The following is a 21,694-nucleotide window of genomic DNA, read 5'->3' on the forward strand; positions in this document are numbered from 1 at the left end:
AATCTGTTTAGCACATCACTGCAAAAGGGCTGGAGGAACCAATGCAGGAAATGAACAAATTGGTGCTCGTTCTTGTCTGAAGTGAAATGTGTAGACAAATGTATGATAGATAGATAGATAGATATAAAAGAGAGACAGACAAACATATACTGTAGACATTTACATTATGTGCTGAGTGCCACATTAATACATTCTTCTTTGGATCACTATTTCAAAACCATTGGCACCCTATTTTCCAATAAAACAAAGCTCTGCTAGTTAAAATGTTTTCAAATTAAGCAGTATTAAATGAACACATTAGGGCACTGCAGCTAATGGAGGCCGCCATTAAATATTTTAGCCATTAAACATAAATCATTGTGCCAAAACACCTGACTATAAAAATGTAATTTACTCAGATATCAGACAAGAGACTCTGACAGCCAACCAAACAGTTTAAATGGAAACAGACAGAGACACTGGCTCTGTTTAATAACCCTAGTGGACTGCTGCACCATCTTCTCAAGAATCATTGTAACTGAAATGTAGGATGCATGGCTGATTTGGAACCCCTTTACATTGAGTGAAGTCATCTTCATGTGAAGTACATGTGCGACTCGACTCGACTAACTGATTAAGGATCTTTACAATCGAACTGAACCAACCGACTGTTCACTTGCCTTTAATGATGTAACTTGATCAGTTAGGTAGTTTTTGCTGTGGTATCAAAAAGTGTGCTTTATGTAACAACTGGAAAGCAAAGTAACATTTGTTACCCCCCCAGTTATTTTTTTTTCTTGCTGATACGAAAAATGATCCGAACTGTGACTCAAAACCATAATTTGATCCAAAGTGTGAGCTTTGTGATCTGTTGAACCACTATAGTTTACATAATACAGTACATAATAGTTTAGCATCCAAATACATTGCGAATATGGAAACATTTGGATTCGTGCCGTATGAGAGAGGTATGCTATATACGCGAGCCCAATGCCGGTTTCTGTTTCAGTTTCACTTTAAATTAATTCATTTTGGCTTGACGTTTATATAGCTACTTTTATTTTTCATTCTTGTTCTGTTCTGAATACAGTTAAAGGTGTAGTATGGTATTTCTCAAAGTCATTGCTGAAGATTTTTGATATTTGAAATCAACCCAAACAAACACACCCCTCTCTTCATCATCTCCAAAGCTCTCCTAAAGCTCTTTCCTGATCATAACCCTTCGTTTTCCAGTCTTATGAGCTTTTCTCTTTTGTAATGTCTCTCAGCCATCTCTCTTTCTACAGTATTTCTTCAAATCTCTCTCTTGCTCTTACGCTCTCCTCCACCGTCATACGCCCCCTAATGCTGATTGGCTACACGTTTGTTGTTGTGTCTGGCTGTGTCGGTCCAACCAACTTTCAAACAGCGTTTTTCAAATATCGCTTACCCCACCTTTAAATTGACTGGATTGGTTGTGGAGTGAGGGGAACTAAAAAGCATATAGCTAAGTTTATAGTGTTTATGTTGATAGTGTTTATAGTGTAGGCTATATTTTCACTGTCGGTTGATGGTTAACCAGTTAATTATGAGCATCCCTACAACATCATTTTTATTCAGCATCACACTACACTGTAAAAAATTTTCATAAAAATACGGTACAATGTACCATATTCATTTGAAGGAATTTTCCGTATTTGTCTTTTACAGGACTTTTACCCGTATTTTGAATTACGCGTTGCATTGTGGGAACTAGAATCTGGTCGGCGCGAAAAGTTTGAGACGCAAGCGCCATTACACACACACAGATGACGCGGCCAAAGTTGCTTTTTAGTCAGATTTCGGATGTGTGGAAGCCATTCTGACACTTCTGTGGTAAAAAACAGAAATTATATTTGGCTAAATGTCAAATAAGCTGTTTACGTAACGTTATTTAGTTGGCACCCGGCTTGTTAGGCAATGTCGGAGCCATCGCGTTTATCGTTTTATGCATATCGTCGTCACACATTGAAAGATTTATTTCACACTCATGGAAGTTCCCCTGATTGTAACGTTAGTGTTATAGTGTCCTCGTTGTAACTGGTTTATTGGCTTTTATTTTGTCGGTGATGCGGTTTATTTTGTGCCGAGCGCACCCGTTAACCAGTATAAAGTGCAGTAACGTTAATGTTAACGTTACTCGTGTTTTTGGAGCAGTTTAATGGCTTCAAACAAAAGCTACCAGATGAATCGTCAAGAAAAGGAAAGGCCATTTAAGACTTGCTTGATTTAAAAGGCATGAAGATATAACGTGAAGAGACTGTGTGTGAAGATGCAGTAACGTTACAGCTGGATCAAGGAACATTTTCTGCCAAATGAGGTACGTTCATGTTATGTTTACGTTAGACTTTTTATTGTCTTGTCTTTGTTTTAGACAACACACAGACATTATACACACACTACACATATTATTTGACTTTAAACCCCAAATAATGACCTCGAAAGATTAATTTACATTTAACATGACTGCTGTTATACTTCTGCCTGTAACGTTAACGTTAGTGCTAGTCATTCTTTACCAGCTCCCTCCTCTTTGGTTTGTTTCATAGTGTTTCTGTTGTTATCTATTGACAGGATTTTGCTGATGTAAGTTACTGTGCATCCCAAGCACCACCCTGCATGCTCCTTATGGGTTTGTATTTAGTTTTATTAGTATATATTTTTAATCATTATGAATATTCAATATTGGCAAAACACGTTTAAATTTAAAGTCTGAGGAAAAATGTTTATAGAAAAAGTTGTAGCTGAATACCCCCTTCAAAGATTTTATGCTTGTATGGTCAGTACAAGAACATTGTATAGAAAAGATGTAAACCACTATTTTTGGAGCGGCTTTCTGAAGTGATCGTGTAATGTTTTTCATTTTGTAATATCTTATTTGTTTAAGGTGATGGGCATTCAGGATTGCTGTCATTCAAGAAGTTATTATTGACCACATCTCCTACCCCATTGAGGCAGTGAGAAAAATACCCAAAGAAAATGGCACTTATCCTGGAGTTCATAATGGTAACATTTTTAATGAAAACTTATTATAGAGCATGTTGTTGTGTTACTGTTTTTATAATTGAAAATAATGAAACATATTATAAGGTATAGTTGAGCAGAGAAGACATGACATGCAATTGGAGTCCACTGGAAACAGAAGTCTTAGCATTTTATACAGTGTTTGAATTTGAAAGAATTAGGGATAGCAGTTGATAATTTAACGAACGTACAATACTGTACGATTGTTTTTCAACCTCAACCTGGTCTGTATGATACTTTGTAGTTCAATTTCCTTTATTTAATTTCTTGTGTAGCTACAAACATATATTTTTTTCTTCATATCCAACTTTCCTGTGCAGAAATCCTGAACGAAGGTCGAAAAGGCTGAGATGAAAGAAACCAAACGTCTACACATTCCTCCAAGACTGCTGAAGTTCCTGTATGAACCACTGAAAACCCATGTAAAATTTAAGCTTTTGTCAAATCTCTTAATGGACCTTTAACTGAACATACCGAAGAAGGAAAGTTTTTCACGCAAGTCGTTCACTCCAAAATGAAAATAATGTCATTAATTACTCGCCCTCCTGATGTTCCAAACCTGAAAGACTTTAGTTCATCTTCAGAACAAAAATGAAGATCTTTTTAATGAAATCTGAGAGCTTTCTCTTCCTCTGTTGACAGCTTACGCAACTACCACTTTCAAGCTCCAGAAAGGTAGAAATTACTTCATAAATTTGAGGTTAAACCACAGGAGTCACATGGATTACATTTATGTCTGTATACATTTCTGAACCTTGAAATTGGTAGTTGCGTAAGATGTCAATGGAGGGACAGAAATCTCTCAGATTTCCTCAAAAATATCTTAATTTTTGTTCTGAAGACGAATGGAAGTCTTGTGGGGTATGGAAAAACATGAGTGTGAGTAATTAATGACAATTAAAATTTTGGGGTGAACTAACCCTTTAAGGAATATGGTGTTCTCTTACAGAAAAATGGCATCAACACTAACATTTCACTCTACTATTGACTGTCTAAAGCTATTTTTAATGATAAAAGCAGCAGACCTGTATTCGTATTGCATTTGTTTTTGTTTGTTTCTTTCTGTATTGTATTTGAAAATGTTTTGAATCCTGACTTTCACAGTTTATGAAGTTTTTTTTCAAAGAATTTTGCAACACCAATATTGTGCAAGTACCTTCTCATGTTTTCTTTTTTTAATTCTGTCTCTTTGTGTAATGTCTAAAACTTATTCCACAATACAAGCACTTTTTAATGGTGCTTTGTACATGGTTTCATATATATATACCCATTGAATGTATTTAAGAATGTATGAAAAACCATGTTCAATTTGTATATCGTTCTTGAATTATTTGCCACCAAAATATATGGTATACAATTTCTATAAATATGGAAATGTCTGTATAAGGATTATCCGTTAATAGTACAGAAAATGTACTGTTAATATACAGAATTTTCCGTTTTAGAGGTGAAGGAACTGTCCGTAATTTACCGGAAAATGTCCTGGTAATTTTCTGCCAGTACATTATCCGTTTTTTTACGGAATTATTTTTTACAGTGTATAAGTGCTTTTAGATGCAGTGAAATGTTAGAATTCAACATATGGGGGCAAAAAAAAAGTCCCTGTATGAGCTAATGTATGTTTTATTTATATCATATGATATAGTTATGGAATATCACACAAGAACGAGTGCCATGTTTTATCAAATATCACCACAATTGCAAATGTGATACTGATTTTATACAACATTTCAAAAACTAGAAGTTAATTTAGTGAACAAAGTGTTGACTGTTTTTGCTCTATTTCGCCAATGGAAATAGTTCCAAACAAAACCATTGCAGAACTAATGCACATCTTAGAGCAACACACAGCAGAGTGTTTCATTACGGAATAAATGTGCATTTTTGAACAAATCGGTTGAGTAAATAATACAATGACCCATTCATTAAAGATGATCACTTTCTTGAATCGGTTGAATGGATTCAATCACTCAGTCATTATGAGATTGACTTGCTACCACCTATTGGCTGCTTTAGTTTCATACTTAAAGTATAATTTATTTTATTCATATTTTTTATTCATATTTCAACATCAATTAAAAACAATTTCATAGCATTATGCAATTGTAACTGCAGTGCAAATGCATTCATGTCACCTCAGATCTGCATTATAGAGTCAGATTAAATGCACTAAATGTAACTTCAGATGCAACTTTTTATTTTTTTGTTAATGTCACACAACCCTAGTTGTGAGCGAATCTATGCTGCCTGCATAGGTATCTTGCAATATATTGGACAGGTATAATGGCCTGTGCATCTGTGTAAAGGTCCTGCACAAGGTTATGAGAGAGTAAAAACAAAGTTCACCATTCCTCAATCCACAATCATCTTCTCATCCTCCTTTACTCAATAACCTCATTCAAAGTGACACTGATGCAATGCGGGAATGGGGGAAATGGAGTGATAGTGGGTTTGTCTGAAGGTGTGCCGCTGGTTAATCCCTTTCCTTCTGCTGGTGAAAATGATCCTGCACTTATCCATAATTACCTTCTCCTTTTATGCACCCTATCACAGAGGAGGGGCAATAAACTCTCTCTCTCTCTCTCTCTCTCTCTCTCTCTCTCTCTCTCTCTCTCTCTCTCTCTCTCTCTCTCTCTCTCTCTCTCTCTCTCTCTCTCTCTCTCTCTCTCTCTCTCTCTCTCGCACACACACACACACACACACACACATTGCAAGCGAGATGGAAGGTTTAAGAGCTTTCGTCTCTGTCTTCATTCGTGAGGGGTGTGTGTGACTCTTTCATTTTCTCAGCTGAGGTGAGTCATCCATAACAATAATGGACACTGAACTACATTCAAAATAGAAGATAAGTCCTCTGTATCTGTCAACTCACTAATAAAGCACTTCCTGATAAAATACTTCATATTAACTAGGGCTGAATGCTTAATTGCATTTGCAATAATATCGCGGTATGATAAAACAAGATTTGGCTGCAATTACACTCTGGTCATGTGACATGCGAGAGCGTGTTGTAAAGTAGTCTGCAGAGGAAGCATCAACTTGGCATGCTACGCATATAGCCCTAGCCTACAGGAAATAACATTTTATGTTTAATCAATCTAATATTGTGTTGGTCTGTCATACTATTCAATAGGAGTGGGAGAAAAGATTCTCTCTCCAACGATTCTGGGCTTAGTTTTTAACCACAGATGCGCGTGTATGTTTTAGAAACACCCTATTCTGCTTGCTTCCAATTCCTCACACACACACACACCACTCGAACATTCAGCAAAATAATCTTTCATGAAGTTCGGAAAGGTTGAAGCGAATTACAATGACATTCGCGCGTGTTGCTCAATGTTACGCTTGCAGTGCACAGTCTCACCCGCCGGTATTTTCCTTACAAATGCTCTACGAAGGCATAATTTATGTCGTTTGGAATGCTGTTGGCTTATTTGTATTAAAAATATGAAACTCACTGACAGAAGGCTGCTTTCAATTTCAAATACTGACACACGCTTTGAGTGCTCGTGCATGCGGCCGTGCTGGACTCGCATGATGTAGCCTATTTGCATCTCAAAATAGTTTTACGCTAAATTAATGTAAACGCAGTCTGTGCTGTCTTAAAGGGTTACTTCAGGATTTAGCATTAAGCTTTGTATTAGTAGAAAACCTGTAGTATTTTCGAATTACCATGCTTTCCATCCTCATATCCCCCTTAGACAAGAGATTTATGTATTTTTTGTCTGGAAAAAATCCTCCGATGACGCAAATATCGTCATTTTGCGTCATCGGAGGATTTTCTGGACAGAGGCTAAAGACTACAGCCAGTAGATGGCGTTGTTCCGCATGTTTTCAGCCCGCCCATACAGGGTGGGTGGGATCTCACTCACAGAATGTACACAGTGTCAGCCGTCTTTCTTTGGAAGCTAAGCTAGCAGGCTCTTGTTCTGTGGAGAAAGCTGAATAGTAGGAGAAAGCTGAGTAAGTAACCATCCTCCTTTCCCCGGACTTGTCCGGCGGGCGAGATCGTTCAAAATGTACGGGATTCAGCTTTTGCTTTCTGCGGTCGCCATTCATTGTTTAACGTTACATGCACACCTTTCAATCTAACTGAATTCATTCCGATTGGTGAATTTGAATGTAGTGTTTACATGAACGCTAAACAAGTGATCGGTTGATGTGCGTTTTACCATTGTTAAGAAAAATTCCCGCTCCTCCGTGAGAGATGCGAGACCCGGCGCGTCTCAGAAATCATTGCACCGGCCTCGCGCTTTTCTCCCGCGGCCGTCAGCCTCGTCCTGCTCGCCACTGTAAACATGAATGAATGGCGACTGTAGAACGCAAAAGCCGAATCCCAGACATTTTGGACGATCTCTAATCCCTCGCAAACTCATCACGTAGGCTAGATATTGTTGTTGCTAGCCTACGTACTCTTACCGGTAGGCGTGGCCTCCTAAGGCAGCGAAGCAAGTGCATTCTGGGAGTTGTTGTCTTTCATCCACATAAGCCAAAAATACATTTTCTGGCTTTTCTCAGTCTAGAAAGCTCCAAATTCAAAAATTTCTTCACATTTCTTCTACTTAAATGACCTATTTTAAATACACATTCATCTTCCCAGAGGTGAAGTATCCCTTTAAGGGATTAAACAGCAGGACAAACCACATCTTATTTCAAAAGAGATCTGTGCATTAGTGTAAATTAAGCTTATTAGATCTCTCGCTGTCTATGATGTCATCATTAATAATCAAACGACATAAAGCTGAGAAAGAGAAAAATCAAGGTGCAGCCATTTTATTTTTTTGCTAAATGTTATAAGCATGTATTTGTTAGAAGTCACAAGATATAGATGATTTATCGACAGGTGTGATTTACTTTCGAAGACCCTTCAGAGTGTCCAGAATGGTAAGGATAAGGATAAATATGGTCTCATATTGGCAAAGTTTGAGCAAGTACTTCATATCAAGCCCAACCAGATAAATGAGATGTATGTTTCCTCTTTTGGTGAACTGCAAATTGTGAACTTGGTGGCAAGACAGGCAAGGACATTCACCACCATTTAGAGGTCAGAATAAGAGCCACAAGACTTTCAAATGAGGGCTTAATATTGCCTGAGACACATTTAGAGGAAATAAGAAATGCATGCTAGTTTGTAAACTCTGGAAATGCCAAGTGAGCTCATCCAGCAAGTCACGAATAGAACTCCCAAAAGACATGCACACATAAGAAGGGGCAATGCAGTCAGCAATGCAAACTCAAGAATCACTAGAAACCAGCAATATAAATGTGATAAAAGAGGACACTGACAGCACTGAAAGTGGGAGAAATCACAGGACAAGTTCTTATGTGCAGTTAACAAGGAAACAAGGCAAGTGCACTGGACTGACTGCACAATTGAAAATAGGTCAGACACCACTTTCAGAGTGATACAGGAGCTGAAGCATGTGTGACAAGTGAGGAGACATTCAAACAGACGTCACCAAAGAAAGAACAGCTCCAGCTGAGGCTTCATATTCAGAGGCCTGAGGTTGTGAAAGTACTGTTGTTGTAGGTGAGATCAGCTCATTCGAGTCCGAGTCCAGGCCAAGAGACGGTGTTACTTTTTATCTCACAATTCTGACTTTTTTTCTCACAATTGCGTGATATAAAGTCACGATTGCAAGTTATAAAGTCAGAATTGCTGGATATAGATTATGACTTTATAACAAGCAATTGGGAGATATATAGTTAGAATTGCATGATAAAAAGTCGCAATTGCGTGTTATCAAGTCAGAATTGTGAGATCTAAACTCACAATTCTGAGGAGAAAAGTCAATCTTTTTTACCTTAGAATTGGACTTTATAACTCACAATTGTGAGTTTATATCTCACAATTCTGAGAAAAGATGTCTTTTAAAAAAAAAAGGCAGAATTGCGAGTTTATTTCTCTAAATTGTGTTTATATCTCGCAATTCTGACTTTATAACATGCAATTGCAACTTTATATCTCACCGTTCTGAGAAATAAAGTCATAATTGTGAGATGTAAAGTCATAATTGTGAGATAAAAAGTCGCAATTACCTTTCAAAATGTTTTATTCTGTGGTGGAAACAAGCTTCCATACTGAGCAGATCATATGAGTCGATATATACCACAAAACATATTTGTGTCTCACTGTCATATTCAAATGCTCCAGAGTGCATGAAAATATGGTCTTGGTCTCAGACTGTAGATGGACTTGAGACAGAGACAGCTTTAGAGAATTACAACACAAGAATGTACTTTCAGGGAACGGAGCCTTCTGAGTCAGGCAGCAGCTACAGAGATGGCACTAGTTGAAATGAATTAAACGATGCGTATCAGCAGGGTGGAGAGATGATAACAGTTAAAAGAGGAGGCGAGCTCTATGCCACACATGCAGCACATCAAGTAGCCCTCTTTCTGCTACCCAAAGTGAAAGCTGAACTAAACGGTATGGAGCAAGAATACCCCCTTGATGAAGTAACAAGTCATGGTGGTGTGCAGCCATGGTGTTGGTAATCAAGTCCCGCAGAGATGCCCCCATCCGTGTCAATTTAGGCAGCAAAGAGGGTGAAATTCATTCTTCCCACTGCAGAGGATTTAATCGTTAAACTCTCCAGCGCTTGTGTATTTAGCTCCTTACACAATCAAGTGGGTTTCATCAGATTCCTCTTGATGAAGTAACAAGCTGACCACTTAATGATCACTTCTAATGTTTCCCATTTTGAATTATCACCAGTCCAGAAAATTGTCAAAGAAAAACAACAGAGCAGGCATGTGATCAGTTAAAGGAGAACTCCGGTCAATTTTAACATTGAGCTCATTTTTTTGTACATTTGGAGTGCTGTCAATACAGAGAACAACGACAAAAATCGGTGTTGCCTACACCGAGTTATTCTATTTTTAAAATTTGCACCCTGTTGACTTCAATGGGGCAAGTACTAAACCTGCTTTTAGCCTCTTAACATCCTTGATGTGTCATTACAACTACAAGTGCACAGAAAATGTGAGTGATTCCTTCAGAGTGAACACGAGTGAGTCTGACTGCAGTAGATGTGAAAGATATGTATAAAAATGATGTTATTTAAGCCAGCGCAAATACCTTTGTTTACATCCTGTTTTTCGGTTGAAGTCCAAAGTAGTCGATTGCCGAGTTCACGCGCGTGATCATAGGTATTAAACCCTGAAGCAGGTTTAGTACTTGCCCCATTGAAGTCAACAGGGTGCAAATTTTAAAAATAGAATAACTCGGTGTAGGCAACACCGATTTTTCTCGTTGTTCTCTGTATTGACAGCACTCCAAATGTACAAAAAAATTAGCTCAATGTTAAAATTGACCGGAGTTCTCCTTTAAGGACAAAAAAAAAAAAAAAAGGAAAACCTGACCCACCCATTTAATATCATTACATAATATTATTATTATTTTTATTACTATTACATACTCATTTTTATTTTACAAATAAAAAAAGAAAATATTCTGAATAATGTTCTAATTTTGAAGAATCAATATTGATTCTTAAATCCCAAGAATCCCATCTCTTCCATTTTACAACTATTACAGCACAAAATAAACATGAAGATATGTTGAAAAATGCAGCAGAACTTACCGAAATCGATATCATGTCACAATGTAATCGCTCAGTGTTTTAACCATGGAAAGTAATTCAAAATGTATTATAACTTTATTGTTATAAAAATTCCCTTAGGTGTAATCTAAAAGTAAGTAGCCAACAAATCAGTAAATTTTAACCTTTAATATTGTAGTAATGTACAAACACAGCTTGCTGTATAGTTTACAGCATTAGTTATTTATTGTTATAGATATTGTTTCCTTGAGGGAATTCACCATGTACTGCTGTACCTGATTGGCCCCAATTAATCAATATTGAATAAAACTGTATCGGAAACTAATCGCAAGCTTGTGAATCGATATCAAATCGAATCGTGAAATTTGTGTCAATGCCCATCCCTATTTTACAAGGATAAAGTTATTGTCTTTCCTGAAAGAGAAAAAGACCTCCTGAATAATAAAGACCTTGATAACACGCTCCTGATCAAGTTCATGCAGTTCAGTTGCAATGCAGAGCTTGATCCTGAGAAGAGACTGGCTATAGCTGAGGAACTCTCATGGGGCCCAGATCACAGCGGAAAGCACTGCAAGCCACGGTGAGATAACTACACAGGCTGCTTCTGTGGTCAATAAGTCCTCCGAAAATGAAGCTCACCAGGGTGAACAGTCAATTAGATGCCACGCTGCAGCCAGGATTCAGATTCATCAGAAATGGGTGGCCAGAATATACAGCGAGTACATATTCAAGGTCGGGAACATTGTCAGAACTTTGGCTAACGTTCTGGCAAGGTTCTCTTAAAGTTATAAACAAACACGTTTGCCGTAACGTTAATTGAATGTGTTCAAAGTTATCTGGTCTTTAATTACTTTAGCACAAAAACATTATTTACACTTTTTTTTTTTTTTTTTTAATGCTAATATTACAGAGAACAGTTGAAAGGAACGTTCCCATAATGTTTGCAGAATGATAAAATGTAATGTTTCCTTAACATCTGCATAACCAAGAACATTTAAAAAAAAAAATTAAAACATTAAAAATACTGGCCGTTCTGAACGTTCAGGGAACATTCAGAAATAAAATTTTCTTAACTTAATGGGAACGTTAGCAAAAAGTTCTTAGAACATATTTAGCTGGGGTAGTCCTTGACAAAATTCACTATAGACATCAAGGCTTACGCAGGTGTCATGAAAGAGCTTGGTGGCCGTTATTTCACAGGACATTAAATTTTGTGTGCAGGCGCGTTCATGCTGCAGTGAGACAAGGGCAGCACCACTGATCTCAAGAGAATTACCCTGTGGACCGGGGGAGAAAATAGTGATAGATCTGTGTGAACTAGTAAGATTAGATTACAATTCCAGATACATTGAGATCCTGACACTCACTACTTTCTCCAGAATCCAGGTCACTGAAAACACATTTGCTCTTTTGGCATTGTATGCACGTTTTCTACTTAGCCCACAGAACCCACATCCACTATAAAACATTACTTTTCGAAGTTGTAAATAAAACAAAGGTTATGGAGAATGTTTTAGAAGAAAATACTTTTTCTGTCTTCTACTTCAAAATTTCACATTTAATTTAATGTTCAAATATTTGTGAAATGTACTAGCAATTTCTAAATAAAAATGTTTCAAAGAAAATACAACACAGATCCAGATCACACTATACACGTTAGAAACATTTGAAACCAGCCTGGCCAAGAGCAATAGTCATAATTAAAAACAACAACAACAACAAAAAAAAACAATTCAGCCATTTTGGCCTGCAAAAAATCAGAAGAAAAAAATTCTCATGGGAATAATAAGTGATAATTGTGCTTTATTAGCCTGTGTTATAAAACTTAATTCATGTTGACTCATGTTAAAGAGCCCCTGTGGTGAAAATCAAGTTTTTATTTTTGTTTATATGTCTATGTGGTGTTTTAAATATGCTTTAAGGCAAACCATGTGCAAATTCATAAGTCAACACAATTGCTGAGTATTTTCTCCTTAAAACTGCAGTAAAAAAAAAGACAGTCTCTCTCAAAAATGCAGTTTGAAATCGCCGGTGTTGACCAATCCCGTCAACATGCGGGCAGTCTTTAACATATCATTCACTGCTGTGAAGCAGTGGAATCTGAAGTGAAGTCAGGTTATCCAAGTATATTGTTTTCTGTTGATATGAAAAATTGTTTACACTTATATAGCGGATGAATTGTGTATATGATATATATCACGATGTTATGATGAAATATATGCCTTTCTCCACTGACGTTCTGAGTTGTTCAAAGCGTCTAAGGATGCTGAATTTTTAGAAGGCAGCTGTCTGACTCTGAGATGGCGTACGGGAACATTATTAGCTGTTTGATAACGTAGTCGAGCTAATCATATTAATTACCATTATGTGTAGAGTGTAGAATATGAAGTAGCTTAAGGCATGATATTTTGTCACAGGAAAACAAACGTTTAAATATGTCATTTTGGTGATCAAAGAAGAGTTTAAAGGAATAAAATGATTGACTACAGGGGGACTTTAATTTGTGTTTGATGTAATTCATAATTTATGGTAACAAGATGTTTTTATTGGAAACATACAGAGCATAACTTCAAAAATGTTTCTGTATTCACTTAGATCTGCCTCTATTTAGTTTGTCCACAATGCCCATTTTTTTACGATCCAATAATTTCCTGATGGACAAAATCAAGTCCCATCCAGACCTGGCTTCCTTGTTAGATAAATAAAATTAATTCATATATATATATATATATATATATATATCTTCTGTAGCTGTCTAACATTTCATAAAAAAAGTTAACATCACGTTTGTTCACGGGGTCGAGGGCCATGAGAGGGCGTGATTACTGATGAGCGCCACCTCCGCGACGCACCGGTCTCGTATTTCTCTCATGGAGGAGCTACGAAGCATAAAAGGAGGAGCGACGACAGTGAAGGAAGAGAGAGGACCAGGCCTGGACTGTTTTGTGTTTGTTTTATTTTTGGTTTGTCTTTAAATTTTCGCCAGTTCCCACCTCCTTCCCATAACAACTAACCTCATTACAACGTTAAAGGGATAGTTCGCCCAAAAATGAAAATTCTGTTATCATTTACTAAATCATTTTTAGGTGAACTATCCCTTTGAGCCACAGTGCTCAAACAGGTGACACAGGCAAATTGCATCATTTTGCAAATTGCTCTTCTGCCTGATGCATTTGCCCTCTTTACAGTTCAGACTGTGAATAAAAAGGCCCAAAAGAGAAATGATCTCACCCGTAGCGTGTTGATCTGTGTGCTGCTGTTGAAAAAATTCCAGATCAAATCTTTATTCTGCAGCCATGCCTCTGCCAGTTCGCCAGCTTTAGCCACAGCGTCAAAGGTGCGGTTGGCCTGGTGACAAACAGATTGCATTGTGGAACACTGTTCAGTACACTTAGTGTAGGCACTTCATCTCATTGAAATACTTGGATTTGGTTGGCCAATTACTGCATTGAATGGTATGTTATGTCAAATATGTTATATACACCATTATATACCGTTATACCACTGTATATATTTTAGCATTGCTCATGGCAAAATACAGGTGCTATTTTAATATCTCTTGAATCAGTATCCAGTCATGCATAAAAAAAAAACTAAAAAAACACTAGATTACATCATCACAGGGTTATAGTCTCTTCAGGTGTGTAGTTCTCTTTAAAGGTCTCCTTCCATGGGCCAGATTCATGAAACATTCTTAAAAAGTTCTCCTTAACAGCTATAAACTAATTTCTATCTTAGGAATAATAATGTTAAAAATAATTTGTATACCCAAAAACATTTCTTAAAGTGGCACTATGCAGATCTTTCAGTTAATGCTTGTAAACACAACATTCAAATTTGGCCCCTCCTTGCCGGCGGATCTGTAAGAACCCTCTGTCGATCTGACTGTCCGTGGGCAGGGTTACAAAAATGCAGAAGTATAATCTGTAGTTTTCACGAAAGCCCTTGCTGACAAATAAATTGAATTTAAAGTGAATTTCTCAATCCAGGTAACACATAGAATGAGTAAACATTGTAACGTATACTACTGACATCGTAACAAAGCAGCATGAAAATCGGCGAAGTTACACTTTCATGAATCCAGCAGCAGCTCATCCCTGTACAGCACCATTGCGTGCTAAAACATGACCCGGGCCCTATGATAACTTAGGTCCTCCGTTTCAAGCATACATAATCCAATGGATGTTCTTTCAATATCCCATGAACAGGAAACAGATTAATACAGAGAAAAATCTGTACAATCACTGATTCATTTCTCTGTGGATTTCTCTTTTCTCTTCTGGAGTGTCAAAGCGCACAGACAAGCATAAACACATTTGCGATTCTGAGCTTGTTAAGTGCACATTCATCCTCGTTACACCAATTTACATCTCACGCAATATGAGTCTATGTTCTCTTTATTCAGGCTAAACCATGGCCATGTTTTTAAAAGATGCAGTGCATTAACTTTCCACTTCTCTTCTGTGCGTATGTGTGGCGAGCAGGACGAGGCCGAGGGCTGTGAGAGAACTGCGTGAGGCCGGTGGCATGATTAACGATGATTGACACCTGCGCGAGGCACCGGTCTCGTATCTCTCACGGAGGAGCGGAAGCATAAAAGGAGGAGCGATGACAGTGAAGGACGAGAGAGGACAGGCCTGGACTATTTTTGTTATGTTTCTGTTTTATTATATGTGGCAGCAGTCGTCCGTGAGGGCCTGCTGCCTTTACTTTTGTTTTGTTGTTTGTTTATTTTACATTATTAAAGCCACCCCTTAAAGGCTCATGAAACCCTAAACCAAATTTTCTGAGATTTTAACAGAGGTATGTGTGTTGAACACCATTGAAGACAATGTTAGCATCTGTTAGATTTAATAGTTGGGGGAAAATGGTTAAATGTTATTTTTTTCCGCTATTTTCGTCTTCCGGGTTTAAAATCTTCATCGTGTCTACGTCACAGGCTGTGAGGTGGCAGAGCACTGTAGCCACTGATCTATACATAGATTGACTATTTTTGACAGTCAAAATGCCGGCGGACACAGCTACAGTGAGTTGTTCAAAATCTTTATTTTTAGTAAACTCTGTGTACACAAACAATGTTCTCAAAGCTCGAGTTCATGTGTAGAGCCCCGGTGATACTTCCAGCAAAGTTTCATGTTGTGTCGAGCCTTCTTAGTGTTTTAAAAATAGCGATTTTGATGCTATCATAGAAGTGCCCCAAGCACTCCCATTCAAAAGGCAATTTGACCGAAAAACGAAAATACGGTCAAACTTAAAAGTGGCGTTTCCATTCTAATTATGCTTTTTAAACGGAAGTTTGCCTCGGGTAGATTATCAAAAAACCTTAGATTGCATTTTGGCGAGAGTTACCCTTTAAGGTTTACCGGTTCCCGCCTCCTTCTTCCCATAACAACGAACTTTGCTATAGTATGTTTTTGTTTGTGTGCATACCTCTGTAACGATGCTCCGAGTAACATTTGTGTCGGGCGTGTAGAGGATTTTTCCTTGCAGAAAGGGCCTGAAGGTTCTCCAGAACAGACGCAGGCTGAACGAGCTCTCCAGTGTGTCCGTCAAGTTTTTACAGAACTCACCTGCAAAGAAAGAAGAGTGGATATACATTAAAAAAACATTACTGAAGAAGCAGATTCAGATGCACACAAGCTCAGACTCAAGCTTTGACTCCAATAATGTTCTCGAGCATCAAGCAAGTACAGTTTCTATTTATCATATTTGATGAGCTCTCTGTATGTTTGTTGATCAGTGTGATCATAATGGAATAATAAAATCTGAGCATTGTATTAAGTGACTGTGTCTCTTTAGGAGACTTGGATTGAATAGCTTGATTCATATGGATTAGTTTTACGATGCATTCAACATTTTAAATTTGTCATGGATGCATGGGAAAATGATAAGAGAATAACCATAAAAAGTACTTTTATTAGTTGAAATTAAATAAACTTTAACTGAAATAAAATAAAATATAAAAAAAACGTTTAGCTGGTTGCCAAGGCAGCATTTCTCATTTTCATGTAACTTAACTTGAAGTACTAAAATAACTAAAACTAAAATTTATAAAAACTATATAAACAAAAACACAATAACTAAAATTAAAATAAATTTTATATAAAAATAAATAAAAATAAAAAATATAAAATAAAAATATATATATATATGTATGTATGTATGTATGTATGTATATATATATATACTATAGGCTGTCAAAATCGCGATTAATCGCATCCAAAATAAAAGTTTGTGTTTAAATAATATATGTGTGTGTACTGTGTATAATTAAATGTGTATATATAAATACACACACATGCTTGTATATATTTAAGAAAAATGTGTAATTTATATATAAAAAAAAAATATTTATATATAATATAAATTATATATAAATATATACAGTATATGTATGCAAATATTTCTTAAATATATACATGCATGTGTGTGTATTTATATATACAAAATAATTATACACAGTACACACACATATATTATGTGAACACAAACTTTTATTTTGGATGCGATTAATCACGATTAATCTTTTGACTTTCCCTAATATATATATATATATATATATATATATTCATCAGTTCTTCATAAGCTCATTGTTCACTACCTCAAATGCTCACCGACAACCAGCAACAATTTCACCTACAAACAATTTAGATTTCATCTTAAAATTCTGGCACAGATTCATACTGAAAATCAAGATTAGACTCAGATTTAACCCTCAAACCTCTGCACTTCAGTGCCTTCATGTATAGAGAAAGCAGAACAGGCATATAAAGGCATTTCTGCCCAGTCAGATACACTCTTGCATGTTTTCCCAATAGAAAAGCAATAACCACTCTGTGCTCTAGCTGTGCCACAAAATCATTGCTTTAATTTGATTGAGCGAATGTGCAGCCCTTCGGTGAGACCTCATTCCAGGTAGGACATTTCAGTGTAAAATTCTCCTTTTTTTTTGCTAGTGCTGAAAATCTGCAGTGATGTAATGATCAGGGAAAGGATTGATAAAAACAACAAGAGCACAATTTTCACATAAAATATGCCAAAATAAAAGTAACTATACTCTTATTCTCACAATTAAGAATGAGTGTTATGCATAAATGCTCGTAAGTGTTAAGACCTGGTCTCAGTTCATAAATTATTTAGAGCTAACACTAATAACCTAGTTAGGAGTTGCAAAATGGCTTAGCATGGATGTGTTGAATGCAGTTGAATTTGATTTTAAAGAAATAGTTCATAGTTGAGTAATACTGTACAATGGCTTATTTTTATTTTATTTTTTTTGCATAACATTTTTCATTTGATAAGAGTATTTTGCAGTTGTAAAATGTGATTGTTAATCTATAAAAATCACTAATGAGAGTTGGGGGGGGGGGGGGGGGTAATGCATTACGAAAAACGTGTTTTTTGGGGCAGTTGTAGTCTTAGCCTCAGACTAGTGACGCCCACGGACCGTTGGCGTAGTACCCCAGAGTGCAGTCTGGACGATGGGGAGGGGCGACACTTTTAGGCGGGGCGACACGTGTAACTCCGCCCACACCCAATTTAATTGGTTTATAATACCGCAATCTTATTGGTGTAGACTATTCAGGTCTGAGCATGCGCATTCCTTTCAGTACGATTTTATGAATGATTTGGCTGTATTAAAGAAATATTAAATGCTAACTTTAATCGTAGGCTATATGTTGTCGGTTTACCATGGTAATTTTAGTTAAGATCTATTGGCTAATGTTTTATTGTACTTAAGAAACAGAATGGATGAAGTTATTGTTTAAAAACGAACGCAGGCCTACTTCAAGGAGATGTTTTACAAACTCGGGATTTTACGCAAAGGATGGTAATTCACTGTAAGAATGTAAAAGCAGCTGATTTTAATTTTTAAAGCACGACCGTTTTTTGTTGTCATTTTTTTTAACGAGATGTTGTCCAATGCGTGCGTTATTTGGTAGGCTACAGTGCAAATAAAATGTTTAATGCAAACTCACGTTTCTTTGTTAATAAAATGAGGGCCTGTTGGTTCTGTAAATCCCTATGTTATAGTTTTAAAGATTCATGTTTTCTATAAGTGTCGACCGTAGGCTACAATTCGACTATCTGTTACTGTGACATCAGGCCATTGGGTTTTGTGCGTTGGCTACAATAGAATTAAAACCGTGTAGTGCTGAAATGTGAAAATAAATAAATATGTATTTACTAAAACAGATTTATTATATCGATCTGGGCTTGTATACTATTTGGTAGGCTAGCCTATTATTGTCTTATTTGTCACTGTGGTTTTGCTTTAAAATAAAATAAAACAAACTTTCGGATTTATCCGATGTTTTACTGAAATACAGTGAATTATCATCATTTGTGTAAAATTCCAAGTTTGTGTTTATTCACTGATCCTAATGGAAAAATGAAGAAGCATTTACGAATGATTTGAAATTCCGGAGCCCTGCATGACATGCGGAAAAATATTGTCTAGCCTATATCAGCCTATAGAAATGATCTCTCCTTTGATAGCCTATATGCCAGTAATTTCATGCTGTCATGATCATTGGTCACTAAAAGTGGCACTGACTTATCTGCAGGGTAAATTAATAAATATAAGAGTAGGCTATCTAAATTTCAAACAGTAATTTATCAGCAACATATTTCGTGATATTGCCTAGCCCTAAAACTGCTCAATATTAGCCTAAAGCTTACAATATGATTTGTTGTAAAGCTGCTTTGAGACGATGTGAATTGAGCGCTATACGAATACATTTTGACAGTAACTTCATCTAACTTGATTCGTAAATTCAGCAAAATATTATCCAATTGATCATTAGGCTACTGAAATCGGAAATCCCCATGGTTATCATCAGTTAATATTTCTGTAGTATGGCCAAACAGCGTCGTAGTCGTAGATCATTCATAAACTCCTACCATACTCGTACATAAAGGAATGCGTATGCTCATGCCTCAAGCGGCTACGCCAATTAGATTGCTGTATTATAAACCAATAAAATCGGGTGTGGGCGGAGCGACACGTGTCGCCCCGCCTAAAAGTGTCGCCCCGCCCCATCGTCCAGACTGCACTCTGGGGTTACTCCCGTTGGCTGATGCATATGGCCAGAGAATGTCTAATAGGAAGAGAATAGGGTATATGTCGAACGTCGCATGACGAAACCGGAAACCTGGTCTCATCGCATCCGCTTGTCATAGAAAGTGTTAACAGCCGTATGAACTGACGCCGATATCTATGGAATTTTAAGGTAATCAGCTAACCTACCTATCTCACTTTGTTATTGGCGTTTTATTCTATTTAAATATTAATAATATATTTTTTTTTTTTACTTTTAAATATCGATCTTCACATGCGAGGGACATTGGTTATGATCATCTTTGCTCGCTCCTTTTAAGTTATCTTGAGTAAAACAGTAAAAAAATGCAAGAAGCACATACAAAAGACCTGAACCGGAAGCGATGCGTTCTGTTTTCCGGTTTCGTAATGCGACGTTCGACATGTACCCTATTTGCACTCTCTGCTTACTTCCGGTTTCTGGACTGGCTGCAGTAACACGTCTCTGTCCATGCGGGGGCGCTCGCAGGCGAGTGCAGAATGAATGGAGGTCTATGGCGAAAAACCCTCAAAATCCACTTTTCTCAGGATATAATTTTTTGTCTAGTAATTTGAATGTTGTATTCGAAAGGAGATGCAAAGAAATTACACATTGCTGGGTGTTAGATTTTTTAGAGTCACTTATTTGGTTTAAAAAGTCTTTTAAAATGTCAATGTCATTAGCAGAATGCTAGCGTGTTATGGGCAACAAAAACTCAACCTGTAAGAAATCGAAAAGAAATAAGTACTCGTTCATTCAACTTTCAACCTATAACCCATGTTGAACTTGCAAAACCTACAATAAAATCTGAGATTTCTCAACGGCAATAGGGTGAAAGAGACACATTTAGCCGTCTAGCCCCATAGACTCCATTCAGTCTGCACTCGCCCGCGATCACCTCCAGTGGAATTCTAATGGAACTGCAACCAAGATCGATACAATGGGGCTAATAGGAAGTGCCAAGGCTCTCCGTAGACGGGCTCTGATATGGCATAATGGCACACTTTTCTGGAAACACTTCAGGAGTTTCGAAGTCGTGATCTGATTGGTTGAATTCTACAGGCTGTCCAGGAGACGTGTGTGTCGCGTTCTTCAACAGTCCGCCTGGAAACAAATGCTGTGATGACAAAACCCCTCGTGGAAGAGGAACACCGTAGTGTTTATAACTGTGACAATTGAGCGCTTACCAGGATCAACTAAATGCTGGATTTTCAAAAGTATGTGAAGTTCACGGCTCCACTGTTGCAATAAACTTGAACAACCTTCTTGAATGGATAATTTATTAGATGCACGCCGGTCTGTTATTGCAGGGACATCGACATTATATTGTCACGCCACTAATCATGACGCAGAACAAAACAACTGTCACACTGTGTCCTAACTACACAAGATGCGCGATAAAAGGTATCTTTAACATGTTAGTCAGAGTTTTTATACTAACCAGCCACGATGGCGACACGCGACAATTGGTTTCTATTTTTCTGCAACGTACGTCGTGGCTGGAACAACAAACACAAAGTGTTGCAATGATATTCTCAGGTAGGCTACTGTTAATGTGCTTTATTTAATGTTAAAAGCATGCATTGTGACTTTGAATATCATTTAGTGCTATATCATATGTAGCTGTAAAAGCAACAATGGATATTTCATCTCATATCTTGAAATTAAACAATTGGAAGCAAGAACGTTCAAACTGTGAACGAACAAACAAGTGTATTCTTTGACAAAGATTGTTTTAGTAACTCAGTAGCCTATGTATTTTTAATAATGTTTAAATTATGGCTGTAATCAACCAAAGACAAATTTTGGTCGACTGAAGTCCTGAAATTTTCGACTAAAAATCAACTAAAAACATTAACTTAATTAGCTGCGCACTGTGCGCAGTACTTGGTAGCCTTATTGTCCGCCTAAATGAATTATAAATAAAACTAGTAGGCTATTTTCAGTATATTAAATCGTTTTTGACCTAATTATTTTGCACTGAAATGAGTCTGACACCGAATCTGTCGGCTCTGCAGCGTTGCATCA

General features: G+C 37.0%; 1 protein-coding gene and 1 long non-coding RNA gene across 2 annotated transcripts in view; one reads left to right on the forward strand and one right to left on the reverse strand.

The window, feature by feature from the left end:
* LOC307155611 (phospholipid-transporting ATPase ABCA1) overlaps positions 1–21,694 on the reverse strand; it is a 208,836-nt gene that overhangs the window by 136,767 nt on the left and 50,375 nt on the right. Inside the window, exons 9-10 of the mRNA XM_079866407.1 lie at positions 16,017–16,156; positions 13,818–13,934 (exon numbers count right to left, since the gene is read on the reverse strand). Coding sequence (XP_079722533.1) covers positions 13,818–13,934; positions 16,017–16,156 — 257 coding nt within the window. The remainder of the gene's footprint in view (positions 1–13,817; positions 13,935–16,016; positions 16,157–21,694) is intronic.
* On the forward strand, positions 2,130–3,577 carry LOC307155616. The gene is made up of 4 exons (XR_013820535.1): positions 2,130–2,317; positions 2,572–2,629; positions 2,885–3,003; positions 3,342–3,577. It is a non-coding gene; the product is annotated as an uncharacterized lncRNA (long non-coding RNA).

This window comes from Squalius cephalus (assembly GCF_949319135.1).
Source record: "Squalius cephalus genome assembly, chromosome: 3".
Classification (NCBI taxonomy): domain Eukaryota; kingdom Metazoa; phylum Chordata; class Actinopteri; order Cypriniformes; family Leuciscidae; genus Squalius; species Squalius cephalus.